Consider the following 15,900-nt stretch of genomic DNA (forward strand, 5'->3'; position numbering starts at 1 on the left):
ATAATAATAATAATAATAATAATAATAATAATAATAATAATAATAATAATAATAATAATAATAATAATAATTTTATTTATATACCGCCCTTCTTCCGAAGGACTCAGGGCAGTGAACAGGGCAAACATATAAAAATACAAAGATACAAAAGTTAAAAAAGAATTAAACACAATGCCCAAGCTAAAACAATAAATAGATATATTAAAAACAACAGAATAATAATAATAATAATAATAATAATAATAATAATAATAATAATAATAATAATGATGATGATGATGATGATGATGATGATGATGATGATGGTGGTGGTGGTGGTGGAAGGGACCTTGGAGGTCATCTACTCCAACCCCCTGCTAAGGCAGGAAACCCTATAGTATACTATTTCAGACAAATGGCTGTCCAGTCTCTTCTTAAAAACTTCCAGTGTTGGAGCATCCACAGCTTCTGGAGGAAGGTTGTTTCACTGGTTAATTGTTCTAACTGTCAGGAAGTTTCCCCTTAGTTCTAGGTTGCTTCTCTCCTTGATTAGGTTTTGCTTCTTGTCCTGCCTTCAGGTGCTTTGGAGAATAGGTTGACTCCTTCTTCTTTGTGGCAGCTCCTGAGATATTGGAACACTGCTATCATGTCACCCCTAGTTTCTATCTGTCCAGTAGAATATTGGCATTAATATTAGAACCTCATTGGCAGGATATTACCATATAAACAAATCTGACAGGCCACTTAGCACCATGATACTACTACTCAGGTGTAGACTTTTCGATTGGTTGGGACCCAGAAAGAACAGGAAGAAAAACATTTAAAAAATTGAACAAACATAGGAAGATCAGGCAAGGCAGTAATCTGGAAGGGAAAAGACACATTCAAAAACACAAAGCCCATTATACTTTGAAAAAGTTCAAAAATGTACTCCATTTTCTTTTTTATATATAACTTTATTAATATTGTAAGGAAGGAAGGAAAGGCCTTTAAAATTTCTTTACAGCAGTTATAAGTATAAATTTACCTCTTGATCTATGGTTATACAGCATGACTCTTTTTAATTTTTTTTAATCATAAAAAACATATAAGTTCATTTTCTTCTATTTCATGCAAAAAAAAATCTATAAAGTGTTTCCAGTCAGCAATACATATTGACAATGTCTTTGATCAGAGATGTCTAACTGCCCATCTCAGCAAGTTCCATCGTCTTCACCATAGATTCCTCTATAGTGGATAATGTTGAAATTTTCCACTTCTGTGCATATAACAATTCACTGCAGTTATCATATATAAAAATAGTTCCATGCCTTTCTTTCCAACTGCCTATAAACATTATCTATCTCTGCCTCTATGTCTTCCTCTCCCCAATGTAAAATTTGTCAAAACCTGTAGAATTTTTTCTCTAATATTTTCATCAGAATTCTCTGGAATAGATTCAGACAAGATTATTTCTTTCTCAATTCCAGTGGAATTATGCAGTTCTCTCTTCAGTTTTATCAATAACGTCTGTCTTATGATCCACAACTTCTACTCTATCATAACTTGTTTTATATCTCCAGATACTTACTTGACAGAGATTTCCTACTTTTTAACATTATTCATCTCCTATTTCATCTTTACAAATCTTTTATCCTTTTTTTTCCTCAAAAGTTGTAAATGTAGTCTCAAATAATTCAGTTAATTTACTGCCAAGTTGTTCAAATATTTTTTTGAAGTAAATCTAATTGAATTGCTTTCTCTTCAGGCTGCTCTAAGGATACTCTCCTTCCCTCTTTTCCTACTTTCTGAGTTTTGTAATCCAAAAGTGGAAAGTATCTCAAAGGAAGAAAGAAAGGCAAATTCTCCCTACTTTTTTTCTTGTTTTATCTTCTTAATTCCATAATTGTAGTCAAATGTCACATCAACATCTTTATAGTTACAATCATGCTTGGAACCAACTCATGTTACACTTATCTTTCGTTTTGTAAATTCCGCAAACTATCTGCAGTGTTTAGCAATATGTAAAAAACATTCCCATGGAAGATCTGATTTTGCCTAATTCAGTTGTAGTTATTCCAATGCACTTTAATAAAATAATTTATTTTTTTTTATTATAACTCTTCCCTTTGCCCATTTTAAACTTTGTTAAATCATCTCCTGTTAAGATTTTTTGTCAAATGTTTTTTAACCTTTAAATTTTTAGTTTTGTAAATCCAAAAAAAAAATGAAATTCACCAAGAGGAATCTTATCCTGTCATAAAAGAAAATATCCTAATCTATAGAATAATTAATTCCAGGTTTGGCTAAACTGATTGTCTATAAAGGCTACATCCTGGCTGTGAATTTAGATGGAATCCCACACATTTTAGCCAATCTGCTCACAAGCAAACTGCAAAACCTGCCACCTCTCTTTAAAACAAGCATCATAATAATAATAATAATAATAATAATAATAATAATAATAATAATAATAATAATAACAACAACAACAACAACAACAACAACGGTGGTGGTGATGATGATGATGATGATGATGGAAGGGACGTTGGAGGTCATCTAGTCCAACCCCTTGCTATACCATTTCAGACGAATGGCTATCCAGTCTCTTAAAAACTTCTAGTGTTGGAGCATTCACAGCTTCTGGAGGCAGGTTGTTCCACTGATTAATTGTTCTGACTGTCAGGAACAATTTCTCCTTAGTTCTAGGTTGCTTCTCTCCTTGACTAGTTTCCATCCGTTGCTTCTTGTCCTGCTTTCAGGTGCTTTGGAGAATAGCTTGGCTCCCTCTTCTTTGTGGCAGCCCCTGAGATATTGGAACACTGCTATCACGTCCCCCCTCACCCTTCTCTTCATTAAACTACACATACCCAATTCCAGCAACCGTTCCTTATATGTTTTAGCCTCCAGTCCCCTGATCATCTTTGTTGCTTTATTGCTCTTCTCTGTACTTTTTCATGACTGCAAGGAAGATTGAAAACTGGAATTGGGACATTTGCCTCTATTTCCATGATGCTTTATCTTTTCTATATTTTATCTACAGGTAATCCTGATAGCTTCATGCACTGTGGCTCAGCGACTTCTTGCGGTCTATATGGTAAGAAGCCTCTGAGCCACAGCCTGGCAAGCAGCCATTATGGCACTGCTTGCTGCCCCATAAGCCAGAGTGCAGAATGGTCAAAAGAGCAGAGATAGAGGGTAGATAGGTTTGTGGGGAAGTTGAATTGGAGGTAGTCCCTTATGCTACTGAGGCTTGGGGCTGGGAGAGACCAAGCGTGAAATGGCTTGTTTTGGGGTGGGTCCTCAGCTAATGACCAGTGGAAGTCAGTTAATGACAGCAAATGGGAGTGCCAAGAACGCCATTGCTCAGTTATGTGGTCATATGATATTGTGCTTTAAAACCACATCACTTAACAAAAGAAATTCTGGTCCTAATTGTGGTCTTAAATCAATGACTTCCTATACAGATCTTTTCCCTCTAATAACTGCATGATATTTTCTTCCCATAATAACCTATTTTTTCTCTCTCTAAATTTGGAATCAGGATTAAATATTCATGAAATACTGTCATTTAACAATTAGAATTTTATCTCCCCAAAGTCTCTACTCAGCGATACATTCTTGATAGCAGTATTTGATAAAAGGAAGCAGTGACATATTAGTAATAGATTCTGTCTTTTGGAGAACTAAGGCGAAGGGAATTGTTATTTGTCCAGCCTAAATTGTTTATTTGCTTGCTTGCTTGATTATACTTGGATTTATATGCTAGCCTAATCCAGGAAGACTCAGAACAGACCATAAGACCCTGTCCAGTTAGGCAATTAAGAAAGGGCAAGGCAAAAGAAAGGGCAAGGCAAACCAGCGACTGACAATTGCAATACACTTTGCACCGAAAGGGTAAACTTACATGGACATATCTTGTAGCAGGGGGCCTCTCTCTGCCCAACAGTTCCTCAATGGAAACTTTTTGGAATAGCCAAGTCTTTACAGTTTGCTGCTCTCTGGGATCTCTTAAATAAGGGATGAAAAGAGAGTCCACTCCTCCTGTTCTTTTGGATGGGCAAAATCCAGTGGATGTAGGTAGTCCTCATGATGTTTAGGCCCTGAACTTGTTGTTGTCAACTTTCCTGAAAAGCATCGAGGGTTGACTTTTGCCCTTATCATCTCTCTACTTGGAATGACAGCAACATTTCAAAAACTAACACTATCCTGGTGTCTGATATACTACATCTACAAGCTTCTCTTCATTTAGCAGTTCACTCTTTTTCCTATAAAGCAGAGGATAGAATGGACTCAACTGAAATTGAAATTTGCCAATATCCTCCTAACAATATGCAGTTATCTACCGTTTGTCTCTCTCTCTGCTTTCAGATTCTCGAGGAAGCTCTGAAGATCTGCAATTACATTTTCACAATCATCTTTGTCATGGAATCAGTTTTCAAGCTCATTGCATTTGGGTTTCGTCGGTTCTTTCAAGATAGGTAATAATGATTCAGAATAACATGGCAAGGTGGTTTTGTGGTGGTTTATTTCCTTCAAAAAGTCCCATTCCTAATGCTTCCAGTTACAGCTCTTTCTGTTGTCTAAATATATAGATGTAGATTATTTTTTGGACCATTATTAATGCTAATGTGCTAATTAACAGAAAAATTAGTTGAATACATAAATAGTATCTTTTTTGTGACACTTAAAAAAAAGAGAAAACCTGGAAAAATAGGAATACTCACATAGTAATTTTATGCCTTTTTAATTGTACCTCAAAATCTTTCTAAAGTGGATCCTCATCGTATTAGAATCAGCCTTGATTTATATATTAGAAAGTTTAATTTTACCTATCTGTTTACCACATTTGGCAATTAACTACTAATGACTTAATAAAAAATAGAAAATAAGTGGGCAAAACTTAGAAAGATGCCAGGTTGATTTCCTATTGAAACTAGCTGAGTTAGTTGTGATCTGTAGAAGTATTTCCAGCTGCTTATATTGATATTTCATCTTTGCCAACTGAATTCAAATGATACAGAAATATATATGAACATGGATGCCTACCTTTCTCAATTTCTGCTTCCCTCTATGAAGGAGTCCGTGTTTTGCTAAACTCTTTATGGTAAAATCATCTAATGCAGTAGTTGTCCCCAAACTCATGTCATACTGGTGTATTTTGCTCCACCACATCTGCACACCACATTTGCAGCAGTTGTAACTCTCTTATTACTGGTAGTCCTCAACTTAAAAACATTTGTTTAATAGTGGTTTGAACTTATAATGTTGAAAAAGTGACAACTGATCCTCACACTTATGACCATCACAGTGTCCCCAAGGTCACTGATCATAACTTGAATGCTTGGCAACCGGCATATATTTACAATGGTTACAGCATCCGGGGGTCATGTGATCACCATTTGTAGCCTTCCCAGGAGTTTTGAAAAAGCAAAGTCATCAGGAAAAGCCAGCATTAGTTAACAACTGCATGAATCATTTAATGACTGCATTGATTTGCTTAACGACCCTGGCCAAAAAAAGTCATAAAATTAGGTGCAACTCCATTAATGACCACATTAAAGTTCCAATACCAATTATGGTCATAAGTCAAGGATTACCTATAATGTGAACCAATCTTGTTCCCATCACACTGATATCTTGGGTTGTCACTGTGGCCCTCATAGACACGAGAGAAAATACTGGCTTCTCCCTTGTTGCTTAATGTACGTAGCTTGTGCCTTTATTCTTTTATGTTTTTAAAATGAAAAGTTAGCATGCTGCAATGCAAAATACCAGCCTCAAACACAAGCTTTATTTCCAAAAATGCATTTATCCTTGAGGCACCTCTTTTTTAAAGAAATGAAAGGAGACTGCAGCTTGGTGTGCCTACTTATTTAGTAAAATGTCAAAGGCAAACTGAGGTGACAGCTGCTATATGGGGAAGTTTAGAGGGGACAGTGAAGAGCAAGCTCAGGAAAGATGGTCATGTTTGCCATGGCAGCCATTTTGTGCTAAAAGTGCCCATGTGTGCCAAATGGGGATCTTGAATGTTATTTCCTCATGAGCATGTAGAACGGTCCAACTGTTAGTGCCACTGTCATATCTCTTCAGGTGTTCAGCAGTCCCAAATAATTCATTTACTTATGGAGAAGTTGCAGCAGAGCAGAGTTTCTCAGTACTAGTTATTTGTCATTATTTTAGTGAGCTGATTAGATTGTGAAGAACTCTCTCAGACATAGACATAAATAGTGAATATATTGAATAAACTCAGATGATATAGAATTAATGTGATACCTCTCCATCAAGAGCATCTTGTTCTGTTTGTACCTGAACCCCTTCTTGGCCATATAACCTTGAAAATTTTCCTTGCATTGCCCCCCCCCCACAATAGCAAGTCTTTTTTAAAAACATTTTGGACAAACTAAGTTCACTTTAATAAAATATTTAGAGAAACATAGCTTGAATAAAATATTTTTAAAAACTGAAGTCAACATTATCTTTTTATTTTTTTTCTGTTGCCCTGCAGACTAATTCATTCCAGGTGCTGGTGTATTCAGACTTGACTAAATTTGTATTCTAATAATGCATCTTTTGTTTAATTTGATTTATCTCAAAAACTGCTAAAGGTGGAGTGTCAGTTCATGAATGCATAAATGCCTGAAATGATTGAAATTCTTTGTCACATAACCCCCTCCTTTGCTAGCAAATAATTTAGCAGAATTTTTTTCCATTTGATTTTTGTCTCACCTTCAGATGGAATCAATTAGACCTAGCAATCGTCCTCTTGTCCATCATGGGGATCACACTGGAAGAGATTGAGGTGAATGCATCACTGCCCATCAACCCTACCATTATCCGCATTATGAGGGTCCTCAGGATTGCTCGAGGTCAGTCCCCACCCCATTGTTTCTGGAGCTCTTCACCCTATAAATCTTTTGGCCAAATAGGAACTGATAATTTCTGGCATAATAGACTCTTCCTAGTAGCATGTATACATCTTAAGCATCCACTACAAAGCTAATGCTAACCTTGGTCTATTATCTTGCCTTATTAATCGAGCTAAGAGCTATGGTGGTGCAGTGGTTAGAATGTAGTATGGCAGGCTAATTCTGCTGACTGCCAGCTGCCAGCAGTTCAGCAGTTCAAGTCTCGCCGACTTAAGGTTGACTCAGCCTTTCATCCTTCCGAGGTTGGTAAAATGAGGACCCAGATTGTTGGGGGCAATAGGCTGAGTCTGTAAACCATTTAGTGAGGGCTGTAAAGTGCTATGAAGCAATATATACAGTAAGTGCTATTGCTATTGCTATTGCTAATAACTCCATTGTAGCCAACCCATTGTCTAGTTTTGCGTGGAAAATATGACAATTTGATCTCTTGCATCCCCGGAACTAATTATGGGCTAGCTAGATGAAACAGCTAAGATATGCAGATGATACCATTCTAATGGCAGAAAGTGAAGAGGAACTAAAGAGCCTCTTGTTGCGGTGAAGAAGGAGAGTGCAAAAGTTGGGTTGAAACTTAATATTAAGAAAACCAAGATCATGGCATCCGGCCCTCTCAATTCCTGGCAAATAGATGGGGAAGAAATGGAGGTAGTGACAGATTTTATTTCCCTGAGCTCCAAGATCACCGCAGATGGGGACTGCAGCCAAGAAATTAAAAGTTGCTTGCTCCTGGGGAGGAAAGCTATGGCAAATCTAGACAGCATTCTAAAAAGCAGAGACATCATCCTGCCAACAAAAGTGCGTATAGTCAAGGCTATGGTCTTCCCAGTTGCAATGTATGGCTGTGAAAGTTGGACCATAAGAAAGGCTGAGCGCCAAAGAATTGAGGCCTTTGAACTATGATGCTGGAGAAGACTCCTGTGAGTCCCTTGGACTGCAAGGCGATCAAACTGGTCAGTCCTAGAGGAGAGCAACCTTGACTGCTCTTTAGAAGGCCAGATCCTGAAGTTGAAACTCAAATACTTTGGCCACCTAATGAGAAGGAAGGACTCACTGGAGAAGAGCCTAATGCTGGGAAAGATTGAGGGCAATAGAAGAAGGAGACGACAGAGAATGAGGTGGCTGGATGGAGTGACTGAAGTAGTAGGCATGAGCTGAAATGGACTCCAGAAGATGGTAGAGGACAGGAAGCCCTGGAGGAACGTTGTCCATGGGGTCATGATGGGTCGGACAAGACTTCGCAACTAACAACAACAACGATGAAACAGTGATTTTTCTCAACCAAAGGAGCTTCCTGCATTTCTCAGTTCTCAAGGTGTCCCCCAAAGTTCTCCCTTTCCTCCATTTTATGCATGTAGTTAAACTGAGACAACCTGACCAACTCAAGATCACTGACCTTCATGGCTGAGCAGGGATTTGTCTCTGGATCTCTCCAATACTAGACTAGCATATCTTCTCAAAAACAGGTTTCTGTTACTGTTGTGAACACTTGTTTGGGTGTCAGACATTACAAATAGTAATGTATTAAAACTAGTTGGTCCCAACTACTCTGATTAATTTGTGCCACTGTATTCCAATGGTGTTATTTATTAATTATACATGGTGTTGTTTGCTCCAGGCAACAAAGTATTAAAGGAGTTTATTATGGAACAAGTGAAGCTGGTGACATTAGGCTATGAAGTCCTCAGCTTGGAAGATCACAGGCTCACTATTGCTGTGTCCTAGATTTGGAATCAAAGAGTACAAACAACTTTGATTTCCTCCTCAGTCTTGGTGCCATTTAAATCAGTGAACATGTACTTGGCCTCTTAGCTCTGAGATCAAAGATGAATTTTCAGAAATGATAGATTAGATAAATTTCTCACCTTTGAAAACTGGTTTGCTTTGCTCAGTAGCTGGTGTGTGTGTTTGTGTGTGTTTGTGTGTGTGTGTGTGTGTGTGTGTGTGTAGGCCTCTTTTCAGTGGTGGGATTCAAATATGTGAACAACCAGTTCTCTGTGTGGATGCCATTTCCAGAAGTCCATTCAAGGCATGGGCAACAAAAAATTAGCTACCGGTTCTACCGAACCACCACTGCCCCTTTTGCATTCCTGTTATAATGTTGGCATCACCTCAATTAGTACGTGAAAGAACTGGGACTTCATCCTTGGGACCTCTGTGTAGAACATAGTTTTGTAGACATTTTAGGCACTGTGTTCTCATGATAGGCTACCTCATTGAACAGCTTTCCCAGTGCAAAGTTTGGGAATTGAAGTCCAATACATTTGAAGTATTCTAGGCTGAAGAAGACTCCATAAAACATTGTCCTGCACATTGACTGTTAGTGGAGGATGTTAGGACACGATTCTTCGGGTAATTGTTGTGAATATTGAAATTTACATTTCCTTTCCATGCATCATTATTATGACAATGATATCACAAACCTTTTTTCTGCAGTGTTAAAATTGCTGAAGATGGCTGTAGGGATGAGAGCTCTTCTGGATACAGTCATGCAAGCACTGCCTCAGGTAACCTTTCAGTCTAATCATCCAGACTTCAGTTAAGTTTCCTTCACTGCCTAATTATCTTAGGAATTTAGATAATTCTGTGCAAGGTTCCTATATTTGTGTCTTCTTGAAGGCTAGAACTTTGTTGGGGATTGGCTGAAATCAACTGCTTTTCCCCTGAATTCTTCAGCTAGTATTTTTTTTCCTAGTATGTTTTTCAGTGTAGTTTGCCTCCTGGTCAGTTTTGTTATCCATTTGCTAATCATCACAGATTTGCTTGCCCCTATCCAGTTGGAGATTTGGCCTTTTCAAGAAAATTGCATCAAATATAAGTGTTCATTTGTAAAGGAGAAGGACTAGTAGAACCTGGGGGTGGAGTTAAAAGAGGGATCAGCCTAGAATCCCTATGTAGTTAAATCTGCTTGTGGCTACATAGGGATTCTAGGCTGATCCCTCTTTTAACTTTGCCGCCCAGGTTTTGCTATTCCTTCTATAAGTTGTGCCCGTACTTACATACCCCAAAGTAAATCAGTAACTTGATACAGTGAGAAAAAAGAAGAGTGAGGGAATTGTGCCAATTCAGAAACCATCTATCTATTTAAAATAAGTTGTTTAAAAAAAAGTAAGAAACAATTTGCATTAATAAAACAGAGGGGAAAGGCTGGAGGAAGAAAATTGCATTATGTTTGTCCATCTATGAGCAAAAGACATTGTGTGTAAGTTAGTGCCAATTCAAGAGAGAACCTTTCTTTCTAATGAAAAGATTGCAATCTCTAAAGCTAATTAGTTGATGCCTCATGACAATACTTCCTGTATTTTTGAGTATAATTCACACAAATTTAATGGTGTAAAATTAAACCTCTTTTGAAATTTAAAAACCCAAATAGAAACAAAAGTCCAAAAATGTAAGCACTCAGATGCTTTTTCTTTTCCTGATTTTTTTTCCTTATCTTCAGAGCAAAAATCAATTCTACAGCTCAGAAATGTTAATTTTCCAGACCCTGAACAAGTTTCTTCATCCTAGTTCCCTTCAGATGTGGTAATTCTCATAATTCCCAGGCAGTATGGCCATTTGGTGTTATAGTCCAATGCATCTTAAAAGCACCAAGTTTAGAAGACAAGATTTTTTGTTAGTGCTATATAATGGGCCAGGTGGTAATCTGATATTGTGCTTATGCACCATGCAATATGCACAACATCCCAAAGCTACAACTCTTGATGGAGCAGAAACATATGCTCAGCTTTTAAACTTTCAAATATTTTGCTTTTTTTTTTACTGGAGCAAGTTGTAGTCAGTGGACTAGTCACTTGACATTTAAAACTGGTTTATTTATTCAGCCAGGCATTTGGGGATCAGGAAAAGCTTTCAGAATCATTTTTCTCAATGCAAGTCCTTCTCTTATTACCAACACTTATGGACATCTAAATTCAGTGGCGTAGCGTGGGTTGTCAGCACCCGGGGCAAGGCAACCGGAAGCGGAAATAGAGGGGCGGGCGGGCGGTGATGTCACGGCACTGCTGAAAAGACGTGCCCCGCAGCGGCGTAGACTTTCCAAGAAGAGTCGCGCGCATGCGGGATGCTTCCGGGTCCCTCTCGAGGGCGGCTGGGCGGGGCTCCGACCTGCAAGAGCCGCTGCATTCAAGCTCGCACGTGAGCCCCGCTAAATAAAGCCACGCATGCGCACGAAGCTAGGCCGGCCGGCCAGCGGGTCCGTCTTCGCTCGGCCAAACCTGCCAGGGCGCCTGTGGGGCGCTTGCGGTTGGCCTGAGCCTGGGCGGAGAGTTGGCCGCTTCTATTTATTTTATTCAGTTTATGTGGCCGCCCATCTCACCTGCTGGACTCATTTCGCTTTGCAAGAAAGAGCAGCTCGAAAGCGGAGCCAAGCCAACTCTGTGCAGCCCTTGGGGCTCCCTGAGCAGCTCAGTGAGAGCGCGCCCCCCCCAGATGTTGCGCCCGGTGCGGCCGGCCCCCCCTGCACCCCCCACGCTACGCCACTGTCTAAATTTAAAATACGTGTACATGTTCACACACAAGAAATCTTAGCAATAGACTAGTGACCAGATGAGATTTAGTAAAGCTAAAGAAAGAAAGGAGAGATATTCAGATGCAGGAACTTGCAAATGTCTAAATACTGATGAATTACAGTTCCCGGCATCCCTCACTGTTGGCCATGTTTACTCTGATAAAACGAATTCAGCAGTATGTGGAAAGTGGCACGTTCTCACCTTTGGGAAACTAATATAGCATATACATTCCTCATTGTGAAAGTTACTTGGGTGATGTATAACCTCAATGAGTCTTTTTCCCCTTCATTTCTTATCTCGTTGCAGGTGGGGAATCTAGGTCTCCTCTTCATGTTGTTGTTTTTCATATTTGCAGCTCTTGGGGTGGAGCTGTTTGGGGATCTTGGTAAGTTCTCTGCATGGCCTGAACTATAGAATTGTTTGTGGCAATAACATCAAAACAACCCCTTTATGACTAAATTGTCTTTATTTATTTATTTTTTATTGCACACACAGAATGTGATGACACTCATCCCTGCGAGGGTTTAGGGAGGCATGCAACATTTCGCAACTTTGGAATGGCTTTCCTCACACTCTTCCGTGTATCCACAGGAGACAATTGGAATGGGATAATGAAGGTAAAATTGTCTGTCATCAGAAAAACAAAATGAGTAGAAAAACACAACATATATTTTCAGGTTCTGAAAGACTGGCACAATTACTGTTTGGAATATTTTCATTCTCTGAATTTTAAGTATAAGTAAGATGCTCCGGCAGTATTCAGGATATACAAGTGAATAACAAATTATATACTTATCCAAATTGTTTCTTCTAAGTTTTGCAACAATAGGTATCATTCCCCCCCCCTCCACGCCCATTTTTGATTAAGCTGTCACTTTTTCTGCATTATTCATGGAACGACCTTAGTCAATCAGGCATCACATTGTGATTGTGACATCATCAGGATCATGGAGAGGCAACCCACAGAACCATGTAGACCTCACTGATATTTGCAGCTTTCAGAATCCTTTTGTAATTTGCATCTGAGGTTTGGCATCATGGTTTGTTTCGAAACTTTTTAAAAGACTCCTGGCTATGCACAATGTCATTTTGTACCAACCTACTATTTTATTTCAGTTAAAGTGAAGGCCACCAAAAAGTGGCCCAGCACTAATCAAAAGGAAAAGGCTTAATATGAGTAAAGCCAGAGTAATTAGCTTCTGAGTTAGGTAAATGTTTTCAAACAATGCCAGCGGCCAAACTCAGCACATAATTGATGTTATTCACATTTCCCAGGCCCTAATCACTTCTACAAATGCTCTGGTGGATTATGCCTTTTCAGTTGGAATCATGAAATCATTCTCTCTTGGCCAAAGCAAGAAAGCAGCCATTGCAAATACACTGATTTATCTGTAGATGTCAGAATGTTATGCAGTTCTAAATGCATTGTGCCTGTGTGCGGGATGGTAATCTTTTCAAAGATTTCATCCAGCATATGAAAAATACTAAGTACTAAGGGACGCGGTGGCTCAGTGGGTTAGGACGCTGAGCTTGTCAATCAGAAGGTCGGCAGTTTGGCGGGTCGAATCCCGAGTGCCGCATAGCAGAGTGAGTGCCTGTTACTTGTCCCAGCTTCTGCCAACCTAGCAGTTCGAAAGCACGTAAAAATGCAAGTAGAAAAATAGGGACCACTACGGTGGGAAGGTAACAGCATTCCCTGCACCTTTGGCGTCTAGTCATGCCGGCCACATGACCACGGAGACATCCTCGGACAAGCGCTGGCTCTTCGGCTTTGTAACGGAGATGAACACCAGCCCCTAGAGTTGGAAACGACTAGCACGCATGTGTGGGGGGAACCTTTACGTTTACCTTTTATGAAAAATAAGACATTCTAGTAGACCCAGAAGAAGGAACTTTCAGTGGTCAAGTTCCTAAAATTCTATAGAAACTGATCAACCTGGAGGACACTCATTCACCATCTTCCACATGGGTTCGGGCCATATAGGCTTGAAGTTAGAATCTGAGTGGCATAAACTGCCAATTCCAACAAGTAGTTCTCAGCCACAACCATTTCCCCTTCACTTCCCTCTGTTCCCTCCCAGGACACTTTGCGGGACTGCGATGAGGAATCTACCTGTTACAACACCGTCATCTCGCCTATCTACTTCGTCTCTTTTGTGCTGACAGCCCAGTTTGTCCTGGTGAATGTGGTGATTGCTGTCCTGATGAAGCACCTGGAGGAGAGTAACAAGGAAGCTAAAGAAGAAGCGGAACTGGAGCTGGAGTTGGAAATGGAAATGAAGACAATCACACCGGGTGGGCACCCACCTTCTGACTCTTTCATGTGGACAAGCGGTAACACAGGAGAACGGCCTGAGAGTCCTGGAGGATATGCCAACCCTATGCAAATCAAAGTGAATTCTCAGCTGTCAGTGATTCATCCTATGGTGAGAACCTCAGGTGGTGGTTGAAGTGGGGAGTGGCCTTCACTTGTCTCCAGCAACATACTGTATGCACTCAAATCTAAGTTTGAGTGGTTCCAATGATTTATCAGGGAGTTGTATTCCTTTTTCTATGCAAAATTCCCCTCAAAAAGCCTTAGGCAACAAAAGCAGGCCAAACATTAGATGTCCATGCAAAGTTATTAATCAATTGCAAAGAGTGTTCTGCAGCCCCTTGACCAGCTCATTTATAACAGAGGCCCTGAGACCTCAGACACAGCTTTCCTTACTGGCAGTGCTAGAGAAGAGGTTTTTCTAAGGTTTTTCTCAAATACTCCTTTGCAGTTTAAAGGCTGCTCAATGGAATTGTGCCTACAGGTAGTATGTGAGATGTCAGGCATCCTGTATACATAGGTGCCTGTTCACTATCACATCTACATGTCTGGCATGCAGTTTAATTATTCAGGTATGTGTCTGCTTTTTACCATTACAGAGCAATATTCAGTTTCATTGTTTAAAACTTCCAGCTGCTGTTCACATGAGTGTAGCACCAACAGTCAAGACTGGAAACCTCCACATAAGTAGAATGGGGGAACCTCCTATTTCATATCTGGAAACTGCCTTTCCTCATTAATTGATCATATGTTCATTACCTGCAGAAATATTGCCCATTGCAAATTGCTGTAATATTTTTGTCCATTACTCAAATAGGTTGTAAACTGTGTCTGATCAAAACGAGAAGGTTAGAAGCTCTCAAAATTCTCTAAAACTGCCAATTCTTTTTTCTGATAAAAGCCTATCACAGAAGGAAAGGTCTCTCTTGATTTTTTTAAAAAAATACTTCTGAAAATAACGTTTGCCCACATTACTTTGCCAATTATATATTAAAATTGAGTGTCATTTTAATAGCTAATGGAGGTACTCTTTCTTAATTAAAACCTCTACATTCCATGAAATGGCTGATGAAAGAGGAATACAGTTCCTGTATTATAACCCTGCAGAGTCATATGATCAGCATGCTTCCTTGCTTGCATGTTCCATAAAATATATGCATTGTTGTATTAGGTTATAGCTGTGGGAACTCATGGCATCATGCACATTGGCTGTTTCCTGCATAGAAAGTAGTACTGCTGCTAAGGTATTACTCCTCTTGTTACTTCAGAAGCTTTACAGTGTATATTAATCTTAACATCTCAGAGATTTCTGAAATTGGGAGCTGACAAATGGAAATTAAGAATCATATTTTTTCAAAGATTCTTTGGCTTTCAGAATCCTGTGCGCAATCCAGGCACAATATTTTAAGGTTTCAGTCCTCAACTATTAGAAAATATATTTCTCTGGATTTAGAGCAAGCATGTATAGGATGACAACTTTTAATTATTTCTGTAATCTCAGATTAAACCCTTATCATGGAAAGTCAAAGGGAACTCAGTGATGCTGTGTATATAATTTAAACTGGAGCATTTGGATTTCAGATGGATTAGATTTGTTGATTTTGACAGCTGACTAGATTGCAACATAAAGCTCTGCCTTTGGAGTGACTTTGAGTTCGGACTATAGCATGTATTTTGTGGCAGGAACTACCTTGAGGCCATTCAAAGTGCAGCCATTGTTCTTATACCATCTTAATTATGAAACTCATTAAGATAATCTTAAGGCTGAGTTCAGATAGTACTGTATATCCACTTCTACAAAACAATTCTAAAACTTTACTGTATGTAATAGTCCTTATTCCGAGCTTCCACAGGTAGCTAAACTGAAGTTCTCATGAACCCTCTCTGTAGTATTATGTGACTGAAGTAAATAGGACTCTTCCCACTAAGGCAGGGATCTTCAAACTTGGCCCTTTTATGACTTGTGGACTTCAACTCCCAGAATTCCTCAGCCAGGCACGCTGGCTGAGGAATTCTGGGAGCTGAAGTTCACAAGTCATAAAAGGGCCAAGTTTGAAGACCCCTGCACTAAGATATATCACAATACTTCCAATGTAGTTCTGACAACTAACACTAATATTCCCCGTGTTCATGTGTAGCCACACTTGTATTTTCTCTTTCTAGAATTCCCTCCCACCTCTTCTGGACTACA

General features: G+C 39.3%; 1 protein-coding gene across 1 annotated transcript in view; it reads left to right on the forward strand.

Moving 5' to 3' along the window:
- CACNA1G (calcium voltage-gated channel subunit alpha1 G) overlaps nucleotides 1-15,900 on the forward strand; it is a gene marked incomplete at its 5' end in the record, with an annotated part of 425,627 nt that overhangs the window by 384,059 nt on the left and 25,668 nt on the right. Inside the window, 6 exons of the mRNA XM_083353918.1 lie at nucleotides 4,330-4,439; nucleotides 6,694-6,827; nucleotides 9,321-9,391; nucleotides 11,702-11,780; nucleotides 11,891-12,012; nucleotides 13,477-13,821. Of these exons, the coding sequence (XP_083210044.1) occupies nucleotides 4,330-4,439; nucleotides 6,694-6,827; nucleotides 9,321-9,391; nucleotides 11,702-11,780; nucleotides 11,891-12,012; nucleotides 13,477-13,821 (861 nt within the window). The remainder of the gene's footprint in view (nucleotides 1-4,329; nucleotides 4,440-6,693; nucleotides 6,828-9,320; nucleotides 9,392-11,701; nucleotides 11,781-11,890; nucleotides 12,013-13,476; nucleotides 13,822-15,900) is intronic.

This window comes from Vipera ursinii (assembly GCF_947247035.1).
Source record: "Vipera ursinii genome assembly, chromosome: 2".
In the NCBI taxonomy this organism is placed as follows: Eukaryota; Metazoa; Chordata; class Lepidosauria; order Squamata; family Viperidae; genus Vipera; species Vipera ursinii.